Source organism: Panthera tigris, chromosome A1 (genome assembly GCF_018350195.1).
Source record: "Panthera tigris isolate Pti1 chromosome A1, P.tigris_Pti1_mat1.1, whole genome shotgun sequence".
Classification (NCBI taxonomy): Eukaryota; Metazoa; Chordata; class Mammalia; order Carnivora; family Felidae; genus Panthera; species Panthera tigris.
The window spans coordinates 45,894,051-45,916,087 of NC_056660.1; the positions used below are offsets into that span (position 1 = coordinate 45,894,051).

Genomic DNA, 22,037 nt, shown 5'->3' on the forward strand with positions numbered 1-22,037 from the left:
TGATATAATATATGAATGCTTACAAAAATAAGCTAGAGTTTTTTTAAATGAATCTTTAAAATAATTTTCTATTTTATGTGTAAGCTGCTTTTTGTTATGTTGGATGGCCTTAGCAGTTATAGTAATCTCTTAGTTTGTTAGCTTGCGTGATTATTTAAAAACAGAAATTACCATTCAGAAAAACAGAGAAATCATACAAGTTTGGTATGAAAGAAATAATAATGGATTCAATTTTAGTCATTGACAAGTTTGAGATGACAACAGGAAATTCAAGTGCAAATATCCAATACCTAGTGATGGATGTAAAATGGTTTGGCGAGAATTATGGATAATAGTGATGATAATAATGAAAAAGGACATAAGATCATTATTGAATAGAATCTAAACAGTGAAAAACAAAAAGATACATTTAAATCTCTCCATAAGTTTTTACTAATTGTTTATTTTAAAATGTAACATGCTTTTGCTACATTGTTGTATCTTGAGTAAATAGGAACTTACTCCCTGGCAAATGTCTTAGCACACAGCAAAATCGACTTCCTGGGACCTTTTAAATTCAATTTATTAGTTGAAACATACTATTTTTGTTCTTTTGTTGCCTGGATCTGTCAGAGGATAAGTTTAAGCATCAGGAAAGAAGAAAGAACATTACTTAAACTGTGCCTTGAAATGTTACAGCTATTTCTGCACAATGGAATGACCAATGAAATATTACTCAAATAGACAGTCACGTATAAAATCATTCAAGTTAATACATCTAAATCTGATTTAATCAAATCTACATATTTCAGATTTCAAAAAAACTAATCAACAACTCAATTGTTTGCACATAATACTGAAAAGGAATAAAAACTTGTGCAACTTGCTAGATTATATTTCCAAAATAAAATACCAAATGAAAAGTTTTAGGCAAAATAATCCCTTGAAATTAAGTTTATTTTTATTTCATCAGCATATTGAATCTTGAAACTGACAATAATAATAAATAATAATAATAATAGTTGTAAAATTATCCTAAATGTAACAAACAAGCAAACAAACAAAAAACCTCTACAACACACCTAAGGGAGAACACTCAAGGCATTTAAATAAGGCATTTAAAGATATCAAAGCCAAGTAGTCCACAGTTTTTCAGTGAACTTATGTTTGGAACTTATTTTTTTTCCCCTTTGAGTCTTTTTCTTGCATGAATGACACTCATTTTTCCAGTCCTACCTTCTAGAACAATAGATAATTAATCTGTATCTTTTGTTAAATATCCAAGACGGTGCCCATGCTTCCCCAAGCCCCATTTCTTCTCTAAATATCCTAATTTCCTCCAAACAATCTTAAGAAAATAACTTCCAGTTCTTTAAAAAAAAATTTTTAATGTTTATTTATTTTTGAGAGAGAGAGAGACAGATCGTGAGTGGGGGAGGGGCAGAGAGAGGGAAACACAGAATCTAAAGCACGTTCCGTCCTCTGAGCTGTCAACACAGAGCCTGATGCAGGGCTTGAACTCATGAACCATGAGATCATGACCTGAGCCAACGTTGGAAGGTCAATGGAGCCACCCAGGTGCCCCTAATAATTTCCAGTTCTGATTACACAATTTGGACCAGTAGTTTTCTTTCATGACCCCTCAAGACATAGTAACCACAAATGGACACAATACTGTTGAAACGGTCTAAGCAAGCAAGTCTGCTACCAAAACAATGCATTATTTAGAGCTCATTAACACCCGCATAATTTTTCAAACTTAAATGGACTTAAGTGAATCACCATATTGATGATAATACTTTGAGGTTTTATTTGCAAATGAAAAAAAAATGCACTTAGGTTGAAAACATCAAATATTATTGTTGAAATATATGGGGTGGAATGGACTGGTGAATACATGTTTTTTTAATCATGTTCAAATTATATTAATAGCCTAAATGGACACAATGCTGCTGATAAGCATGCAAGGCTATTGCATAAGTTATTTAGGAGACAGGCTTAGCAGTCAAGTTAGCAATCTAGGGCAAGGAAAATCAGTGCCAAGATTTACTCATCTGTAAAATGGAAACCATAATAACTACCCAAAGACATATTATATAGATTAAAAATATACTAATATACATAAAAGGGCTTAGTAACTAAAATATAATAAATCCCAATAGATGGTAACAATTACTAAGAAAATTGCGTATTCATTAATCAGCCAATGATTGACTTGAACCTTCAGTCACGTCACTCTTTATAAACAATGTAAAACCCTATTTTTATCTTTTTACACACACAAAAAATGCTATCAAATTTATTTTTCACACACTTGTAATATACAAATGAATTTTTGAGTCAAATCAAATACTACTTTCCACAATGATGACAATGGTCATCCCCTTAACCTCTGGTTTTTCTCTTCTTTAGAAAACATATAGTACTTTTGTATAGCTCTTTTGGTAATTATCACTTTGTACCTTCAATTACAGTTTATTGAGTTTGGCAATACCATTCATTTTTGTAACTGCTAAAATTCATGATAAGTATCTGTTAAATATAGCTTTTCTAAAGTGTAAATTAGGGGCGCCTGGGTGACTCAGTCGGTTGAGCATCCGACTTCAGCTCAGGTCATGATCTCATGGCTTGTGAGCTGGAGCCCCGTGTCCAGCTCTGTGCTGACAGCTCAGAGCCTGGAACCTCTTCAGATTCTGTGTGTTTCTCTCTATCTCTGTCCCTCCCCCACTCACACTCTGTCTCTCTCTGTCTCTCAAAAATAAACATTAAAAAAAATTTTTTAAGTGTAAATTACACAAATGACTTCTGATATAGTTATCAGTATGTTTGATGATAACACATGTAACAAATATTCGTTTCATATTAGCTATGAGTTTAAGATACTGTAGTTAATGACTACATATCCCTTACTGATTTAGAAATTAGAGATCTCTGTTAAGTGTGTGTGTGTGTGTGTGTGTGTGTGTGTGTGTGTGTGTAACCTCTCTGAGAAAAGTAGATGGAGGAATTAAAATCAGAAACAGCAGAGACAATAATATGAGAACATTAATCTGTTATCTTTTGCTACTTTGTTTCTCTAATCAAATTTTAGCCTCTGCTAAACACAAGGTTTTCTTAATAACCTTGACATTTAAACTGTTTTAACTAAAACTCAAGAAGAAAGAAAAGGAAGCAAAGGAAGAGGAAAAAGCAAAAAACTAGGTTGAGAAGATAATAATTCAGGTTTGGGAATCTTGGGCTCATATGAAAAAACATGGACAGATTAATGAGTAGATTAAATGTCTTCTAGTCACAGGGCTATTGGAGAAATGATTCAAGGTTTAAAGAGTAAACAATTAAACATAAGCTGTTAGTCATTGAAATACAGGGAAACAGTGGCTCAGAAATTTAAGGAATTGTTAATGTCATACATATATTTAGTGGTTAGGTTAATCAAGGACCCATATCCCCTTAATTTAGAGCCCAGTTTTACAGATTCTCAACTATTAAATACTCGATTACTACTGGGCTTTTAGAGTGGGCTTTTAGAATATAGAAAAGAAATAGATTCCAGACATTTCAGTTGTTCATTTATTTAAACTGGTTCAACATTCATTTATTAATATTTTGACATGATTTGCATGCCCATCTCAAATAATATATCCATGCAGAGTTCCAAAGAGAACAATATGCAAAGTTCATTAACACTCATATAATTTTTCAATCCAAAAGGGATTTAAGTGAATTGCTTATTGGCAACAGTACATTGAGGTTTGATTCCCAGATGTAAAATCTTAGGTAGGTTGCAAATACCAAATGCTATTGTTAAAAGTCTCCTGTGGGAAGTAGATTGGTGAATACACGTCAAAAAAAATCATGATCAAACCTGGCACTTTTGTTGACAGACTTTGTAGTGAGGTCGAAGGTGTAATTAGGCCAGAAAATTACTTTCTCACTACTAGAATTGTTCCCTTCAGGTCTTGAGTTATCAGTCCAGAAAATTTCATTAAACACTAAATTCACTTTAAGACAACTGTCAAAATTAAGCAGAGGTGAGTCAAGTCAAGGTCCTAATATTCAAATCTTTCATTTGGATTTTGAGATTCAATGTAAAATAAAAATTTCTGTAGTTTCATTTTTCTATGAAGACTAAACTTCTTGTGAATTTCAGAAACAACTTTGTCCCCTTTTGGAAACAGGATGGAGCAGAATAACAAAAAATCAAAGGAAGAGGAGAAAGCAAAAAACTAGGTTGAGAGGATAATAATTCAGGTCTGGGAATCTTGGGCTCATATGAAAAAACACGGACAGATTAATGCGGAGAATTTAAAATGCTTAATAACCATAAATTAATGAAATGATTTCATTGAGATCTTAATATGAAATCATAAAAATTCAAGTGCTCACAATTATTACAGATACAATGCAAATAGGAAAAAGAAAAAATCAGAAACTAGGTTCTGAAGATTGGTATGAAACTTAGAGTGATACTAATGGTCTAATTGTGAATTCACCTTATTTGTTTTAAAATAATTCTGAGATGGTTACAGTATATTTATAAACAACTGACACACCGTATTTTGAAAAGTAGCAAGACATAGGATATTCTGGAACATACTTAGTAGGTAGGTGAGCAAGGAATCAGTATCAACAAAAAGGAAATATATGTCACAAGACATAGAGGAATTATATTTTCCAAAACATTATAGTAATAACTTAAGAATTAAATAATTGAAATATAGCTTCAACTATTTTGCCAATTATATCAAAGTTTAGTGTTTCCTAAAATACAGTGGAAAGTGCTTCTATAATTCTCGGAGCCAGAGTCTGCAGTAAACTGCCCTTGGATGCCAATTGTTACATTGCTTCCACTCGGTAATTTATCAGTTGCACAAATAAGTAATAACACAGAAATTTACAACAAATCAATAATTAAGGTAAGTGAAGACTCACCAGAGTGAATGATTAACAAAAGATAAAAAATTATTTTTTTTCAATTACTTAGGGTAAAATCGTATGCTTGGTACTTCCAGTAACACTATACTGTGCTTAAGCATTTATAAAGTTCAGAAATAACTTTAATAGCATAAACAACTTGTTAGTAAGTTTACATTACATTATTTAGCAAAACGTAATGTCAAAAAAACTAATTAATAGGTTTTTCCACAAATGCTTAAGAAAGGGATAGCCAGGTTCTAATTATCAGTCATCATTATGTTTGAATTAAAATTCAAACACTGTGGTTTATTAAGTAATTAAGCTTGATCATGAATTTTGAAATATAATTTTCAACATCTCTCACTCTATCCTTTTTTTGTCTTCTATACTAAGCTTCCAAATCATGGCACTGAACATCTCAACTCTTTACCATATAACTATTCTTTAATAGTACTCAAGCTTCCACCCAGTATTAGCAGAGAAATTTCATCAAGGTGATACAATCTAGGCTAGTAAGTAGAATGCCTACAAGAACTGATTTATGTACAATATGTTGGATGTGAAAAGTTATTGTGCTGTGCTGTGTTGTGAATTTTTTCAAATTATGTATGTTAATGAAAATTTGAAGTGTTCTATAAGATTTGAGTCTACCCTTAAAGAAAAAAGCAAAACTTTATTTCAATTCATCTTGTTTCTACTGGGCTCAAAATATAGGTGGTATCTAAAGAGACTATTGCATTCCCTAGAAATAATATGGATGAAAGAGTGAAAACAGAGTTTATAATTATCCATCCCTGAGTTCAATCCCCAAGTGACCTCTTTTCTTCAATTTAAGCAAGTTATTTAAATTGTATGTGCCTTAGTTTATTTGTATGTAAAATGGAGTAAACAATATTTCCTTCATCATTTGACACAAGAAATAAATTACGTATTTAGGAATTAGCAAAGTTCCTACCGTGTAGTAGTTACTCAATATATAAATGTTTGCACTCCTGATTTTAACCCATTACCTGTATAGATTTATTAAATTATTTTTAATTTAACAGTGTTTTGACCAGATACCGAGCCAACAACTGAAGACACAGAGTGAAAAGTATAGACATACAGATTGACTCCATATATAAAAGTGCTTGAAATTTGTCAGTAAAATGTGTATATATTTCGTAAGTTGGATTTGTTTCTTTCCATTGCATAGTATGTACAAAGTCTTACAGTAAATCTACATCCTAACTGCAATTGCACCTATAAAAGAAACATGTAGCGAGAAATATCACGTAGATAAATTCAAGCAACTGTTTTGAAGCAAATCTGAAATATTTCTTCACATGCAAAAACATTCTTTTGTGTGTGTGTTTTACATCTGCAAACTGGCCCTGGCTCTTCTAAGCCACATGATTAAGATAAATGAGAATAAGCTTTTAAAAATCTTTTCTAAAAAGCAAAGTTCTCTTTGAATGTATTCCAAAATGATTTCTGAATGCGTTACTTAACAAAGGCACATTTCACTTTAAGAACCCATGCAACTTATAGAGGAAATAAGAAACCAGTTGAATAGGTAATGATCAGTAATGAAAAGATGACATGAAAATAAGTCAACTTAATGAAGAATTACACACGCTTATTAAGGTGGCATTTAAGTGAGACCAAGTAAAAAATAAAGTAGTTGCTGATGGAAAATTCTAGGTACAGATTTTTTTCTTATAGGATTTTTTATAAATGTTTATTTATAGAAGACTATAACTCAAGATATTTCCAGTAATATTTTGTGACGAGACACTAACAGAACAGCAGAGCAACACATTCAACTCTTTACATTGTTAAGATCTCACTTTAAATATCTCTGATTCTTACAGATAAAAGAAACATGGACAGGTAATGGTAGTCGATGTCACATGTGTTTAATTATAATCCTGAAATTCAAGACATTAATGTCTAGGAACCCCAGAAGCAATAGATTTCCTTGAATTCAGGCCAAGAACAACAGCAGTCTAGGCGAAATTAGCTGGATGGACAGTTGACACATTCAAGGGAAAATGAATATTACTGTTGAGAATATGAGGTTGTGTACTAATGGGAGGGATGATACTGACCACTTTTATGATCAATTTAGAGAATTTCAAAAGAAGCACCCTGCCTGTTTCATTAAAGTAACAATATTGGCATTGCGGGCAAGTTTATATTTCTAAAGTGTTTACTTTCCAATAGTCCTCTCTCATTGATACATACAGTATTTTATTATAGATGATTGATGTGAAGCTCACTGTAATTTCAAAAATTCATAGAATATTATTATGTCATGAAATCCATGCCGAGAAAGCAATTGCCATTATAAATCAAAAAGACAACTCATATGGACAGGTCATATGGTAACGGGTTCTCTTGGAATGGTATCCTTAAATGTAATTTATTCAATAAGTAACTTAAAGGTTATGTTTGATGAGATGAATCTCATGCGCAAATAACTTCAAAATGTTGTTATATTGTAACGTTAAGAAATTAATTTTCTTAAAATTTAGAGATATTTGCATCTATATTCATTTGAATCAACATGGGTTCCATGCAATTCTTCTTAAATATCCTCCCCTGAATACAATTCCCTAGAAGGATTTCATCAAGCGCTGTAAGATTATAGATAATACAAAGGGCATTTACTGCTTTAAGAGATGAATGAAGGTATCCAAATAGGAGAGCATATTTTGAAAGACTTCACAATCCTATATTTTCACATGTAGAAAATAGTTTCCAACTAGATGTTTTAACAGAGAAAAGAACACCTCAAAAGATTGACTTCTAGGGAATAATGCATTACTAAGGGATTAAACATTTGATTTTAATATTGAATAGTGTACTTGTTTAAAGAGAATATTGGTGATATAACATTACATGTGTAAATGTAACTTGAAATAGCAACTTATAAAGATTTCATAGTCCTTTGGGATAGACAAAAAGTTTTACATTCCCTTTAATCTTTAAAAACTCAACACTGTTTCTTTAAGTCATATCCTTACATCCCAGGAAGCAGACTCAAATCATTAGAAAATACATATTTAGAAAAATAGTCTGTCCACATATCATTGCATTTCTTAAATGAAACCTGATGGTAATATGTTTGATAAAATGATAGTCCATCAAAGGACCAACATAGGAGGCATTTCAATAAATTAAATATGAATCATAAAATTCTACGTATCATGATAGCCAAAAAGCAATCATTGACATAGGAGGATTTTATCAGGAGAAAAGTATTTTATTTGAGCTAATTGGAAGATACAAATGCAATTTTTTTAAAAAACCTGAGGAAACGATTATAATCTAATGCCATAAATATGAGAGAGGGCCCATTATTCACAGAAGTGATATGCTCAGAGAGGCAAATAACTGGTATTCTATTTGGAACAAGGCATAAGTCCTGTTTTGAAAATCATCATAATAAAACTAAATATCTGATGACACCTTGCTCTATAAGACTTTGCAAAGCATTTTGTACTACATCAGTTTCTTCACAAAATCCTATCAAGTAGGAGATATGGCAGATCTTATGTTGGTTTATAGATGATAAAGTAAGTACTTCACAAGACAGCTTGATCTAGGAAAATAACCAGTAAACTGGAGTCAGAAAACTTGAACTGAAAACTAACTGTATCACATAAAAGTGAAACTTCGAACAAGCCTCTTAGCATTTTTTTTCCCCCTTTTAAAATGGTGTCTTAGATACCATTACCTACCGTCTGATAATTGAACAAATAAGGCCAGGTAGTATTAGTCAAGGTCACAGTGCTAGCAAGTGATGAGGAAGACAATGAAAGCCAGACTTTTCAGTTCCACCTTAGGATGACTCACCTCACAATACCATGTTGTTTGGAAAATACGTGTCCTTTAAAAAGAATCAAAATCTACTCATTGTATTCTAGTATCAACAAAGGTAAAAGAATTCCATGGTGGTCTTCTATAGGAAAAGGGCTTATGGCAACTTCAGTTAAAATGTGAAATGGCACAAAGATCTTGAAAGAGTTTAGTCTACTGTATATATATATATCCTCAGCCATATATCAACAAGTGATCATGATAAAAAGCTCTCACATTAATTATACTGACTACTTCCTTAATGAAGTGCAAAAGTGTTTGTGTAATCTGATTCAATTTATTGAATTAGGTTACAGTTTTATCATTTTGAAAACCAGCTTCATTGTTTACTTTATAGTATATGTCAATTCATTTCCAACAATTAAATAGCACAGCATACAGCTGTAATCAATTCAAACCAATCTCCATTTTTAAGGTCTACTACCATTTGTAGCATGCATATTTCTGAAAGCAACATATGACAGTTTAAAAATATAACAGTGGCAATGACATTTCATATCCATATAGCTTATTATGCTCACAGATGAAAATTTATAAAAATAATTCATTGTCATTAAGTCCTGAAAAGTAAACACGTAATAACAAATTTTAATGTTAACTACATCTGTTAGGAATATCTATATAGTATAGTTATATGAATTTGAATAATTCACCAAACTGAGACTTTCTATAGCTAAGCTATACATTTTTAAAGTTACCAATTTTTCCTTAAATCCAACAGAGTTGATAGAAGCATAGAAAGTCAACAATAATCATCAATAATGCTTGGATCAGCCTGTACAATTACAATAATAACCTTTCTCTAGCTTCATCATTTTCAGAATGATGCTATAAATTGTATCATTTGACATTCATGGCAATTGAATGAGAAAAATGATTTTGGTATCATAAAAACATTATTTTTATCAATGAAGGAATGAAGGATCAAAACATTTGACTGGCTTAATTATTACACATTGAAAAAGTGTGGTTGGAAGATTCCTATGATTTTTAATAACGGAATCCTCTCTTAGGGACTTTATATTTTCAATTAGAAAGCCAAATAAAAGTAATTCATGGTGAAGGTCAAAGTCTTTCATTTAAATCCGTTTAAGAGTTCAAGTCTTGGGGTGCCTAGGTGGCTCAGTCAGTTGAGCTTCTGACTTGGCCCAGGTCATGATCTAACTGTTCATGAGTTTGAGCCCCGCATCGTGCTGTTGTGACAGCTCGGAGCCTGGAGCCTGCTTCAGATTCTGTGTCTTCCTCTCTTTCTGCCCCTCCTCCTCTCTCTCTATCTCTCTCAAAAATAAATAAACATTAAAAAAAATTTTTTTAAAGGGTTCATGTCTTTCTACTATCATTTGTGATGGTCTTCACTCATTAAAATAATATTTTGGGGGCACCTGGGCAGATTGGTCTGTTAAGGCTCCGCATTTCTGCTCAGGTCATGCTCTCAGGGTTCCTGAGTTTGAGCTCCATGTCAGGCTCTGAGCTGTTTCCCTCTCTAGCTGTTTCCCTCTCGCTTGCTCTCTCTCTCTCTCTCTCTCTCTCTCTCTCTCTCTCTCAAAATAAATAAACTTAAAATAATAATATTTTTTCTACCCCTAGCTCCAAATCCTACCACAGCTATAAGTATTCTTCTATGGTACATTCAGGGATTGTTCATTTCCTCCTATGTATTAATTTTGCAACTATGTACCCCTTCGTGGAGGATGTGTGAAAGAAGGGCAAAGAGAATAAGCATTTAAAAATTTCTTTCAACTGAAAAAAAAGCATTTGACAGCTTACCATAGTCATAGTTTTACCCACAAGGTAACTATTCCCAGGTAACAAAGAGTATGATAGCCTATAAATCTGAATCATTCATCTCAAAAGTATTTTTTTTAAGTTTTTGAAAGAATGAAAGAATGTAAGAACACAGACCCTGAAGGATGGATACCCTTTAAGTAGAAAGGCTCCATGTCAAGTTTGGAAGAATAATTCAAAGTAAAATGAAATGTCATCATCAAATTTTATAATTAGAAGGGAACAAAACAATCTTACTGATCTACCTCCCTCCAATGCAAAATTACCTTCAAAGTTCCCTAACAGTGATTACTAAGATAAGAAATAGATGGCTGATGGTCAGGGAGGGATATAATTTCTTTTTCAAGCTAACGCTCTTTTGTGTCATCAACAATATGGCCTAAAAAGAGATAATTAAATATAAAAACTATGGCTAAGAACTCTTCATCCCTCTTTCTTCTTGAAGTCTTCTGTGGGTAGGGAAAGTTAAGGCTTTATGACTAATAGGTTTTACTCTTAGTTCTCCATGTTAGCAAGGCTCTTTTTTTATGGAAGCCAATGTAGACCTCTCTATAATTACTGTCCATTAGTTATATTTCTGTCTTTAGAAGAGTACAGTGTGAGTCTACTCTATCATCCACTTTCAGACTCTCTGTAAGTCTTCATGAGACCAAACATCACCAACATGTAAATCCCTAGCATCTAGACTATTCTAATGCTCACCAGTTTGTCAGTGTTCTATTATCAATTGTGGTGCTATGACTGAACATATTATAGCTGTCATCTGGAATGTTGAGCAAAGTAGTATTGTTTCCTTCTATCTGGACTTTATATTCCTATCCACTTAAGTTTAGGTTTACGTTAGTGTTTTCAGAAGTTTTATCACAATGTTGGTTTATATGATTACATAACCAAATAAAACCCATAGGTTTTATCATGCAGAATGTTTTCAGATCAAATCATAAGTTCATTCATGACCAGGGACATAAATGTTTTAAGAGACTGAATGCAAGGCTTTATTAATATTTCTGTCATTCTGACATCTTTCAAGTTGTCTTGAAAACTTTGGTCCTGTCAACACTTTCAATGATCATTCCACTTCTTTATGAAGAAGAACTGAAGTTGTAAGACTTAACCCCAAATGAATGGAGAAAATATCTTAAAAGTCCAGCATGATATGGTTGAACTCCTTACAACAAACCAAGAGCATATCATTACGGGAAAGAGTTGAAGCTTTGAAGGTAACTTCAGAGGGGACAGTCGATCTAGGACAGAGAAGGAGACTACACAAACAATTGTTATCTTGCTTTCCATGACATTTTTCTACAACATTTCTAGGACTATTCAAAATATATTGGTTGTTTTTTTCTGAGTCAACAATATTTGTATTTCTAACTTCTCTTAGGGAGGGAAATGGGATAGTAATAGCACCTCCTACTGGTCAAGAAATTGAAGGGAGCAAGAAAAGACAACATGTGTCATATCTTATAACCAAGGGATTAGAACCCTGTCTGAGCATCTCATGATAAATGGATAATCCACAAAGCTGTAGCTAATCCACATACCATCCACCATCATAATCAAAAGTTGACTCAAAACCTGGTTTGCTTTTCTTAACGTAAATAAACTTCCCTTTTGTCAAAGAAAGCAACATATTACTAAAAAGGAAGCGAATAATACCTTGCAATTAGTCAATTAAGGATATTAGCAACTTCATTATTTCAAATCTACTGAGAGAGAAGTGTAAGTAGATCCTAATGTATACTGTGGCCTAGTATAGTCATGCCAGATTATAGCACTCAATAGAAACTCGGACCAGAGAAACAAATTAGGGAAGAAAGGACTGTAATTTTCTTCTAAATTAAGTAGAAGAGAGCCTGTCCAAAAGCCTAGCAATATGTGGTTATTTAATTAAATCTAAAAATAACAGATCTTTGCTCTAAAAGCTTAGAAAAAAATACATTTATGAATTTCTATTATGCAAGTAATAGACCCAGGGCATATTGTGATTTGACTGAAATGCTTCATTCTAATGCACATTACATATTTAATAATGTAAAAATATTTATTATGTAGTTCCTCATACCAAAACTGTATGTACATTTAAATTATGAGCTATATTTTATTCATGTATGTATTAAATTAGTTCTATATCAAGACACTGTGGGCACAATGAGGATTCCAACCCTTAAGAAGAGTATAATATAGTATATAATATGCAGGAACTTCAAAGACTAATGTGTTCTATGTTGCCATTTTATTCCTATAAATATTGCTTGTCTACAGTATCAATCTGGAGATAGAAATTTCATCAATTGTCGATATAATTAAACGTAGCCATCACAACCTATACACAAACTAATAATGGTCCTCCATATAATTAATACACCTCCTTTAGGCTCTACACTGAGTCTTTAATCTGGAGTCCAACCACACTTAATAGGATTTTTAAGCTATTTTCAGTGTTTAAATTTGTACCTTGGAAGCATAATAATTCCTCTCAGAAATCCTTTACTAAACATATATTAGCTATATTCACTGAACAAATATTTATTTTAAATATCAGCTCTGTGGCAAGCAATATTCTACATACTGGGATACCACAGTGAACAAAAAAGAATCACAAAAGTCTCCCAAACACTATTTTTATGCATGTCTACCACACCACACTGGGGTCCCTCACAGTACCTTGCCTGGTCACTTGCAGGATATGGTAAACTAATATGACCCCCAAATGATGCCCACTTTATATGGAAAAAGATACTTTGCTGATATGATTATGTTAAGGATCTGGAGATGAGATTTTCCTGGATTATCTAATGGGCTCTAAATACAAGTATCCTTACAAGGTGGGCAGAAGGAAATTTGATTCAGGTGTGCACCCGCACCCACATACACATACACATACACATAAACGCACACAGGAAAAGGCAGGAATTAGAGTGAGGGAACTACAGACCAAGAAGAAACTCTGGCAATTACTAGAAGCTCAGTGTCAAGGAACAAAGGCTCCCTAAGAGCCACCAGCAACTGTGTTGTCCAGGTGACACCTTGGTTTGGCCCAAAATATCAATTTTGGACTTCTCCAAAACTATGAGAAAATAAATTATCATTTGTCTAAGTCACCAAATATATGATAATTTGTTACAGCAGCCACAGGAAACGATTACGGGATCCAGTAAAAGTTTTAAAACTAAATAAGTTACATGATGAAGGCTACTGTTTAGGCTGGCCTTTCCTAAAGGGAGAAAAAAGGTATTTTATTTTTCTTTTCAAGAAAAATGTAAAAGGAACGTGTATTAAATACTGATAAGTTAAATGCACTACTCTCAAATGTCTAGTAATTAAACTTCACAAATGTTCCCCACATATAAATGTATGAAAATACATATATATACATACTACATAACATTAATGGTTTAAATAGTTTATATTATCTGTACTTTTTGAGTAAAGCATTGAGAACACTGTTATGTTTCATTTATTAAGGAAGACAATCAATCCATTTGTGGCTGTTTTACTTGTGCATTTTTCTGTTATCCTTACTTGTGAGTCTTCCCAGGGAATACAATGCATTTGTTATAATATACTCCTCAACATGCAAGGCACATTTCCACACTATGAATTTTCTCCTCAGAAGTTGAAATGCTTAATGCATTTAAAATATTATAAATGCTGATATTGCAAAAAGGAGGTAGTTCAAAGGTTGCTGCTGGTTAGTAGCGTTTAGCAAGAAAAACAAAAATATGTAAACTTTGAAAATACTCCTCTGAATGCTTTCCTATAATCTTTTGTTTTTTAAAAAGGAATGTTTCCATGGGATTAAGTCTGGATTAACATTGTCCTGGTCTAGTATCTTTTCCACAAAGATAAAATTGTGCTTAGAAGTTCTTACTTTTTAAGCATAGTGCATGTGTGTGTACGATAGCTTTCTGTATCTTGAATGCATATTGGGTATGTGCCTAGAAGGTCACAATGAGAGAAAAAAATATGGCCAAGAAGCAAAACTATAAATCACCCATTCAATTTGAGAATATTAAAAAAAAAATTAAGTCAAATACAAATACTCACTAAGTTACTTCTTAATACTTATACAAAATTATACTCCAAAACTAGTTTGCATTCTGCCCTAAAGATAAAATCAGGAAGATGGCCAAATATGCTAGCCAAATTGCACTCCTGGCACAGGAGGGGAGTATTTAGCATTCTTAAATAATTTTCTCCTTCATTGTAAAATACACACAATTCTATAAAAAGTATGAATGTTATTGGAACTCTGTTGCTAGGATGAATTTATTCCAAACTGGTATTTGTTATCAAAAATGATTTATGACATGTACTCAGTCCAAATAAATGTAGAGAGCACTACAGGAGGCACTGCGTTGTAAGACTCTACAAAGAGCCTTCTTTCTTTCATTAACTTCCACTTCTGGTTGCTATGGCATCCAGTGACAACCATAAATTTTGGAAATTATCACCATCTGCCCACGCCCCCTTCTAAGGTTACATAGAAGCCCACTCAAGCAACCAAAATAACAAATAAAAACTTGATAAGCAATCTCAAAGTTTTTCTTTTAATTATAGATACCTAAGTATATAATATTAGGGCTGGGAAAAGCCTTTTTTTTTTTTTAAACATAAAAATAGCCATTTTTTCCCTGAGAAAACAGATGTCTCCAGGAAAGATTATTATTTAATTCCAGTGTTCAATTGTTGAAAAGGAAACATGAGGGAATGATTAGGAGCAAATTGATAGATTTTAGAAATTTGTCAAAATTAATAATTTTTCTTTTTCACAAGACCAATTTTGGCAACTTCAAAGGTAAATTTGCATTGTTTATACTTTTCAAATGGTAATACTGGGAGTCCAAAATTACAGATCATGTTCACAGGTAGGTTACAATTTAAATCTTAGAAAGGATTTGAGATTTGGGGGTCAGGGGTTGTTTTTTCTCTCTTTGTTTTGTTGAGGATTAAATGCTCATTTGTTTTATTAGTTTTAGAAACATGATTTCCAAGTCTTTGAAAGATACTGATATAACTATAGATTCTTGGAAATAAATATTAAAGATTCCAACTTCAGCTCAAGTTATGAACAGTTCGTGAGTTGCAGCCCCACATTGGGCTCTGTACTGACAGCTTAGAGCCTGGAGCCTGCTTCAAATTCTGTGTCTCCTCTTTTGCCCCTCCACTGCTCACTCTCTCTCTCTCTCTCAAAAATAAACATTAAAAAAAAGAAAAATTCCAAACCTACAGGTTAAAAACATAGTAGGAACATCATCAAACTAGTTTGCTTAATATCAACAATATTTATATATAACTTCTTCATAAATTTAAAATAATAACTAACATACTTCACCTTCCCCATCTTAGGAAGAAAAAATAATGTTTTATTTTTTAAAGAAGCTCACAAATATGAAAAATAAAGTAGCAAATATAAGTAAAGTCATAGGACATAAGAATCTATATATTCATATTACATCATATTCCCTGAATACACTAAGTTTTCCCTGGGAGGGAAGTGTTACATTCTTTAGAGAATTATAAGATTTCTTCAAGACCATTAGATTTCCAGTTAAAGTTAACATTTAAGGATAGTAAATAATCCAAAGAATGGAGATATTAGCCTGTGTTCCCTAAAATCTAAATTTCTCCATCTAAAAAAGTTTATGCAAAAAAGACCAATTATATTGAATATATCAAGATAATTCATGTGCAAGAGTCAAACTCCTGGCAGGTACAAATCTTTGGACAATCTCTAAAAAAACAAACAAAAACAAAAACAAAAAAAAGTGAAATACTCATATGTGGAATTTAAAAAACAAAACAGACGAACATAGGGGAAAGTAAATAAAAAAGAGAGGAAGGCAAACCTTTAGAGACTCTTCACTAGAGAGAAAAAACAGGGTTGATGGAGGGAGGTGGGTGAGAGATGGGCTAAATGGGTGATGGGTATTAAGGAGGGCACCTTTTGTAATGAGCACTGGGTGTTATATGTAAGTGATGAATCACTAAGTTCTACTCCTGAAACTAGTATTACACTATACGTTAAGTAACTAAAAGTTAAATAAAAACTTGAAATAAGCAAAACAAAAAAACAAAAAAGACCTACTTTTCCATCCATTTTACTCTCCTGATGAGTCTCTATTTCCTTATCCATCTCTAGAATATGACTTTTTAAGGTCTTTTTCAATATAATTCTTAATAAGCTTGAAAGAAATTCTGGTTTGGGGGTTCACAATATACTAGGAAGAACAAAAGTAAAGAAACAAAGGGAAGAAAAAAACAAAAATGATGTCTCAGAAGAACAGCACAGCAACTGAAATATAAGAAATTGATCCTACTTCAAAAATGAATGTCTACTTATGTGGATCCTGAGAAACTTAACAGAAGACCATGGGGGAAGGGAAAGAAAAAAAAAAGTTAGAGAGGGAGGGAGCCAAACCATAAGAGACTCTTAAAAACTGAGAACAATCTGAGGGTTGATGGGGGTGGGAGGGAGGGGAGGGTGGGTGATGGGCATTGAGGAGGGCACCTGTTGGGATGAGCACTGGGGGTTGTATGGAAACCAATTTGACAATAAATTTCATATTAAAAAAAATGAATGTCTATAATAATGAGTCAAGTTTAAATTATCTTGAGTGTCTCTGTTCCACCGAGCCACAGAAGTATGTAATATATTTCAGAAAGGGGTCTATCGAGAATAACTTAATATGTTGATTTTGAGTTTTGGTATATGACCATAAGTTATTTAGAAATTTTACTTACCCCAAAGTTACTTAATGTTGTTAACTAAGTAAGGTGTTGCTATTCTTAGATTCTGCTAAAATCATCTTATTTCATCAATGCTTTGGTAATGAACTATTTATCGTCTTCTCCGCAAAAGATTAAATATTGGCAGACAATTTGGAACCAAATCTTCCCTACCTTAGTATGAATACAATCTAGAATACCTTTCATCCATAAGATAACTGCAACACAAACTTTTCAAATACAGAATAATGATTATTAAAATGATTTTTTTAACTCTCCCTAACACAGTTCTTTGAGAAGTTAATTAAGTCAACAATTCTTAGGTCTTTCTTCTAGCACCCCTGTGTCTTTCAACCATAAAACATGAACAGTTAATATTTTAGTTATATCTAGCCTATGTGGTACAAAAAAAAAATCGCCCATTTTTTTTATTCCAGAAATTTATCTAGTTAAATAAAAACAGCTAAACTTAAGTGCCTATTTCTTTTCTAAATCTCAAATTTGGAATTAGAATTTCAGCCAGTAGGATTCAATTACTAGAAACATGACTAATTAAACAAATGGAAATGATGATACTATTTCTGTAATTGGGTCATTTTCAGCTATTGATTTCATTTTTCTATGTCTCAATTTTTCATCTGCAAAATTAGCATAAAAATACAACTCTCCCTGGCACTTTAGATAATTTATTGTTAAGTATATACTGTGGTACCTTCCTGGAAAAGAGTTAAATATAAAAAGAATGAACAAATAGCTTTACATTCAACTCAACAGATGTTTTTGATAAAAGTCCACAAAGGTGAAGGAATTATTCAGATATTGTGACAAAAATAAAAGTGAATTAAAACAGTCATGCTTTTAAATAGCTTTCAATCAAATATGAAATATGAAATCAGATTATCCATGGTGGTATCACAGCACAGAGAAAGAGAAATGTTACAAAATAAAAATAAAACACTGATATGGGAATTCAGAGAAAAAAATAAAGACTCTTTCCTTATCTTGCCAGATTATGCTTCCTGTATCAGTTGTGTTACATGGCAACTGTGTTTATATGTAAATCTCCTTAATAAACTCCTTTGATGGTAAGAATTAATAACAAATAAAATCATCATCAGGGCACCTACGTGGCTCAGTCAGCTAAGTGTCCGGCTCTTGGTTTTGGCTCAGGTCATGATCTCACGGGTTGTGTGATTGAGCCCTGCATCTGAGCTGACTGACAAGGCAGAGATTGCTTTGAATTCTCTCTCTATGCGCCTCCCCACGTTCATGCATGCACTTTCACTTTCTCTCTCTCTCTCTCTCAAAATAAATAAATAAACTTAAAAAAATAAAAATGAATGAAATCATCATCATTATAATTATAATTTGCTCATGGATCTGGATGAAACATGGAAAGTGGGCAAACATATGTAAGTAAATAAAAGAATCAATGAACACATCCAGGTGGTAGAAATCAAATGAGTTATTTTTATATTTAGCGCATCATTGAGACTGTTTATGGCATGGAACTTATGCAGTCAAGACAATTCTTTTTCTTGCACTTTTTCAAAATTCTAGTAATAAACATCTTTCAGATGTTTCTAATGGAAATGTATTCACACTGTAGTTTGAAAAAATAGGAGATATTTTATTGACATAGTTACTGTCTTGTTTGGATGCATTTCAATCTATTTCTGAGCTCTTATGAATGAAATAAATAAATTTAGAATCCAGAGACCTAGATACAAATAACCACTAACAGTTTTGAGCAAATTGACCTTGGGAAAGTCACTTGATTCTCTCCTAGCTTCCATTACTTACCAGGAAAATAGAGATTATCACTTGTTGTTTGATATTAGTGAGCAGATGAATTACAATAACTCCTAGCACAGTGCTCAACTTAGCTTCCTTCATTTTATTTTAAATAAATAAATGATGACAACCACAATGCAATTTCTCGATAAATTCTCACTGGTAACATTATGTTAGTGTGCACAAAACACAACTGATGGTTATAAGCACCTATGTAAACATAGATATACATATATAAAAAACTATGGTATTGGCTGATTTTCAACATTTTTGGCATAAATGAGCAGCATTCTTACCTGTTGGTGGGATTATCCCAGGAGACATGAGGCCAGGGACAGAATGTGGCATGATATGAGAGTTCTCTGGGGACGTGACACTTTGAGTCCTCTTAGGAGGCCTTCCAGGTCTAGAACTGAAACAAATAAACAAAAAATTTTTACAATTAAGCTGTTGTCTTACACATCATTTCAAAGTTGTTTCAAGTGGTAACATGGACTGTAAATAAATTTGTTTCAAGGACGGTTGCTTTTGCAGTTAGATGTAATAGACTTCCATCACTAATTAGATTACATGCTGAATTCATTTTCCTCATTGAAGATCAGCCACTCTTGATGCATAATTCATAGCCTGCACCTCGTTACCTGCTTCTTCATATTAATATCTATACACAGTTTGAATTGCCTCGTTTGCATATGCTAAAGTTCTGCATGCAGCCTTCAGCACGAAAATTATGCACTAACTTGTAATAATTATTACAGTCAGCCTGCTATTGATTTATGAGACTTTTAAAAACCAAATATGTGTAGTACTTGTAATGAATGATATTTTAAGGTTCTTCAGGAAATTAAAAGGCAATGGCTGCCTAAGGAAATGTTCTGCTTGTTTGATTTAATACTACAGTTAGCTGGGAGGTGGAATGAAAGAGTGATTCAGACCTATAGCACATTTTTCGATGATATGTTTTATTACTTCGCACTGCTAGCCTGATATCTAGATGATAAATGACAATACATATCTAATGTGTGAAAAGGTCTTGCAATTTCTTTATTTTTTGTCATTTAAAAGATAAGTCAAGTTATCATTTAACCCTATTCTATTTAAATGAACAGCCCCACTAGGTTGCTTTACTTTTAATACGCTAAAACAAATTGGAAAGGCTTAGAATTATTTGCAGGACATTGTTGAGAAACTGCCAGTATAGCATCTTATCCCTGCCTTCAGGATAAATAAAAATACTTTGTGTTTGTGTTTTAGTGGTACTTGTCCTTTACATGCTTATTGCATGAGATTAACTTTTAAAATTACAAAAGCAGAAGGTGAAAAGGAGACAAGGATTTGCCATTTTTGCATGCGAATAACATGAAGAATATAATATTAGCAATTCTTGAAACAAACACACTTAGCATTATGTTTCTCCTTCCTGCCTCTGTATCATGAATGTGCTTTTATGAAAAATGCTTTTCCATCGTCTGGTCAATATGTGCTAACATCTGAGAACCTCGAGACAGATCCTTCATAAGTTAGCATTTCCATGTTAGCCTCCACTGAGATCTTTTTTCTCATCAGAAGATTCAAAGATTTTACCTTTATTATTTAGTGTAAATAATATATGTGATCATTGATCAAATAATTATTAAGCACTTGCTGTTTTCAAGTGGAGATTAATTTGGGGGAATGGGTTCTTTAGTCTGTGGGAGTTTACACTCTTGTTAAGGGGGACAATCGGGTGCATGAATAACTATGGTGCACACCAGAATGTGCTAAGTGTCATAAGAAAGTTGCAATCTGAATACTAATTAGAGGTTAGGCTGAATGATGATACTTCTGTGCTTAGGGAAAGGAGTTAAGATTCCATGGCAGTAGAAGCATTAGAGAATGAGGATGAGTTAGGCATGGAGAGGAAAAGAATGGAAGAAACATGCACTCCAGTGAGAAGATGAGAGAGAAATGGACACATAACAACGTATGAATGTGCAGGATTGTTTCTAGTCAGCCAAAACAGCTCATGTAAGATGAGGAGCAAAGATGGAAAATGCTAGATTTACTGCCTGGGGCCAGATCCTGAAAGGCTTGGAACCAAAAGCAAGGAGATAGATTGTGAGTTTGTTCTGCTATTCTATAAGGAAACTCTCCCTTGTGTGGTTCTAAGTATCTGTTTGGCTACTTCTTCTTCATTATTATTCTTCATCTTCAGCTGTTTCTTTAACTCTTATTATTTGCCTAGGGTTAATCAACAGCCCTCTGATAGTCTCCATTCTTCCTGAGCAATCCTTCTATTGACATCCCTGAGATGATAAGGAACCATGGCTAAATATATATCCACAGCTTAGGTCTTCCTCCTGGGATTCAGGCAGATTAATGCCTGTCTACTGGAAATCTCTGCTTAGATGTTCTTTAATAATCTAAGACTCAGCTTGTCCGAATCTGAACTCAGCATCTTCCCCATTAAAACCTATTTCTCTTTCCCTAGTTCAGCAAAATGGCACCTAACGGATGAAGCCAAAAATCCAAGATCAGCTGTGTCTTTTCCTCCCCTTGTACACTCAAATATCATCTCAGTGAAGATCCAGTCTCCTTTCTGCATCCTCACTCTAACCTTCCAGGTCAATCCTTCATTTCTTATTTGATCTACTATTACAGCCTTCTGAATGCTTCCAAGATCTACCTCCAACTTTGTTCCACTGTAAAGTCTAGAGTCTAAAGTCAAGATAACTCTCCATACTGATCTCAGAAGGATTTTTATAAAATGCAAATTTGATCACGTTTTCCATTGCTTACAGATACCAGTAGTTCCCTATAAGATTCACACTCCTTATCATGGCACCAAAGCCTTCCGATGCTAGGTCCCTGCCTACTTTTCCAATCTCACCATTTTATTCTTACATTTGCGGCCCTCCTGAAAGAAGACTGTCACAGTCGCTTTGGTCTCCTATCACACTAGAATTACAGATGCCTTTTCTATACCA

The 22,037-nt window shown here is 33.1% G+C and overlaps 1 protein-coding gene across 2 annotated transcripts in view; it reads right to left on the bottom strand.

Annotated features, from left to right (window-relative positions):
• The window catches only part of DACH1 (dachshund family transcription factor 1), a 429,592-nt gene that overhangs the window by 222,798 nt on the left and 184,757 nt on the right, over positions 1-22,037 (bottom strand). For both annotated transcript variants that reach the window (XM_042977988.1, XM_007099181.3), the window contains exon 2: positions 19,368-19,483. In XM_042977988.1, coding sequence (XP_042833922.1) covers positions 19,368-19,483 — 116 coding nt within the window. The remainder of the gene's footprint in view (positions 1-19,367; positions 19,484-22,037) is intronic.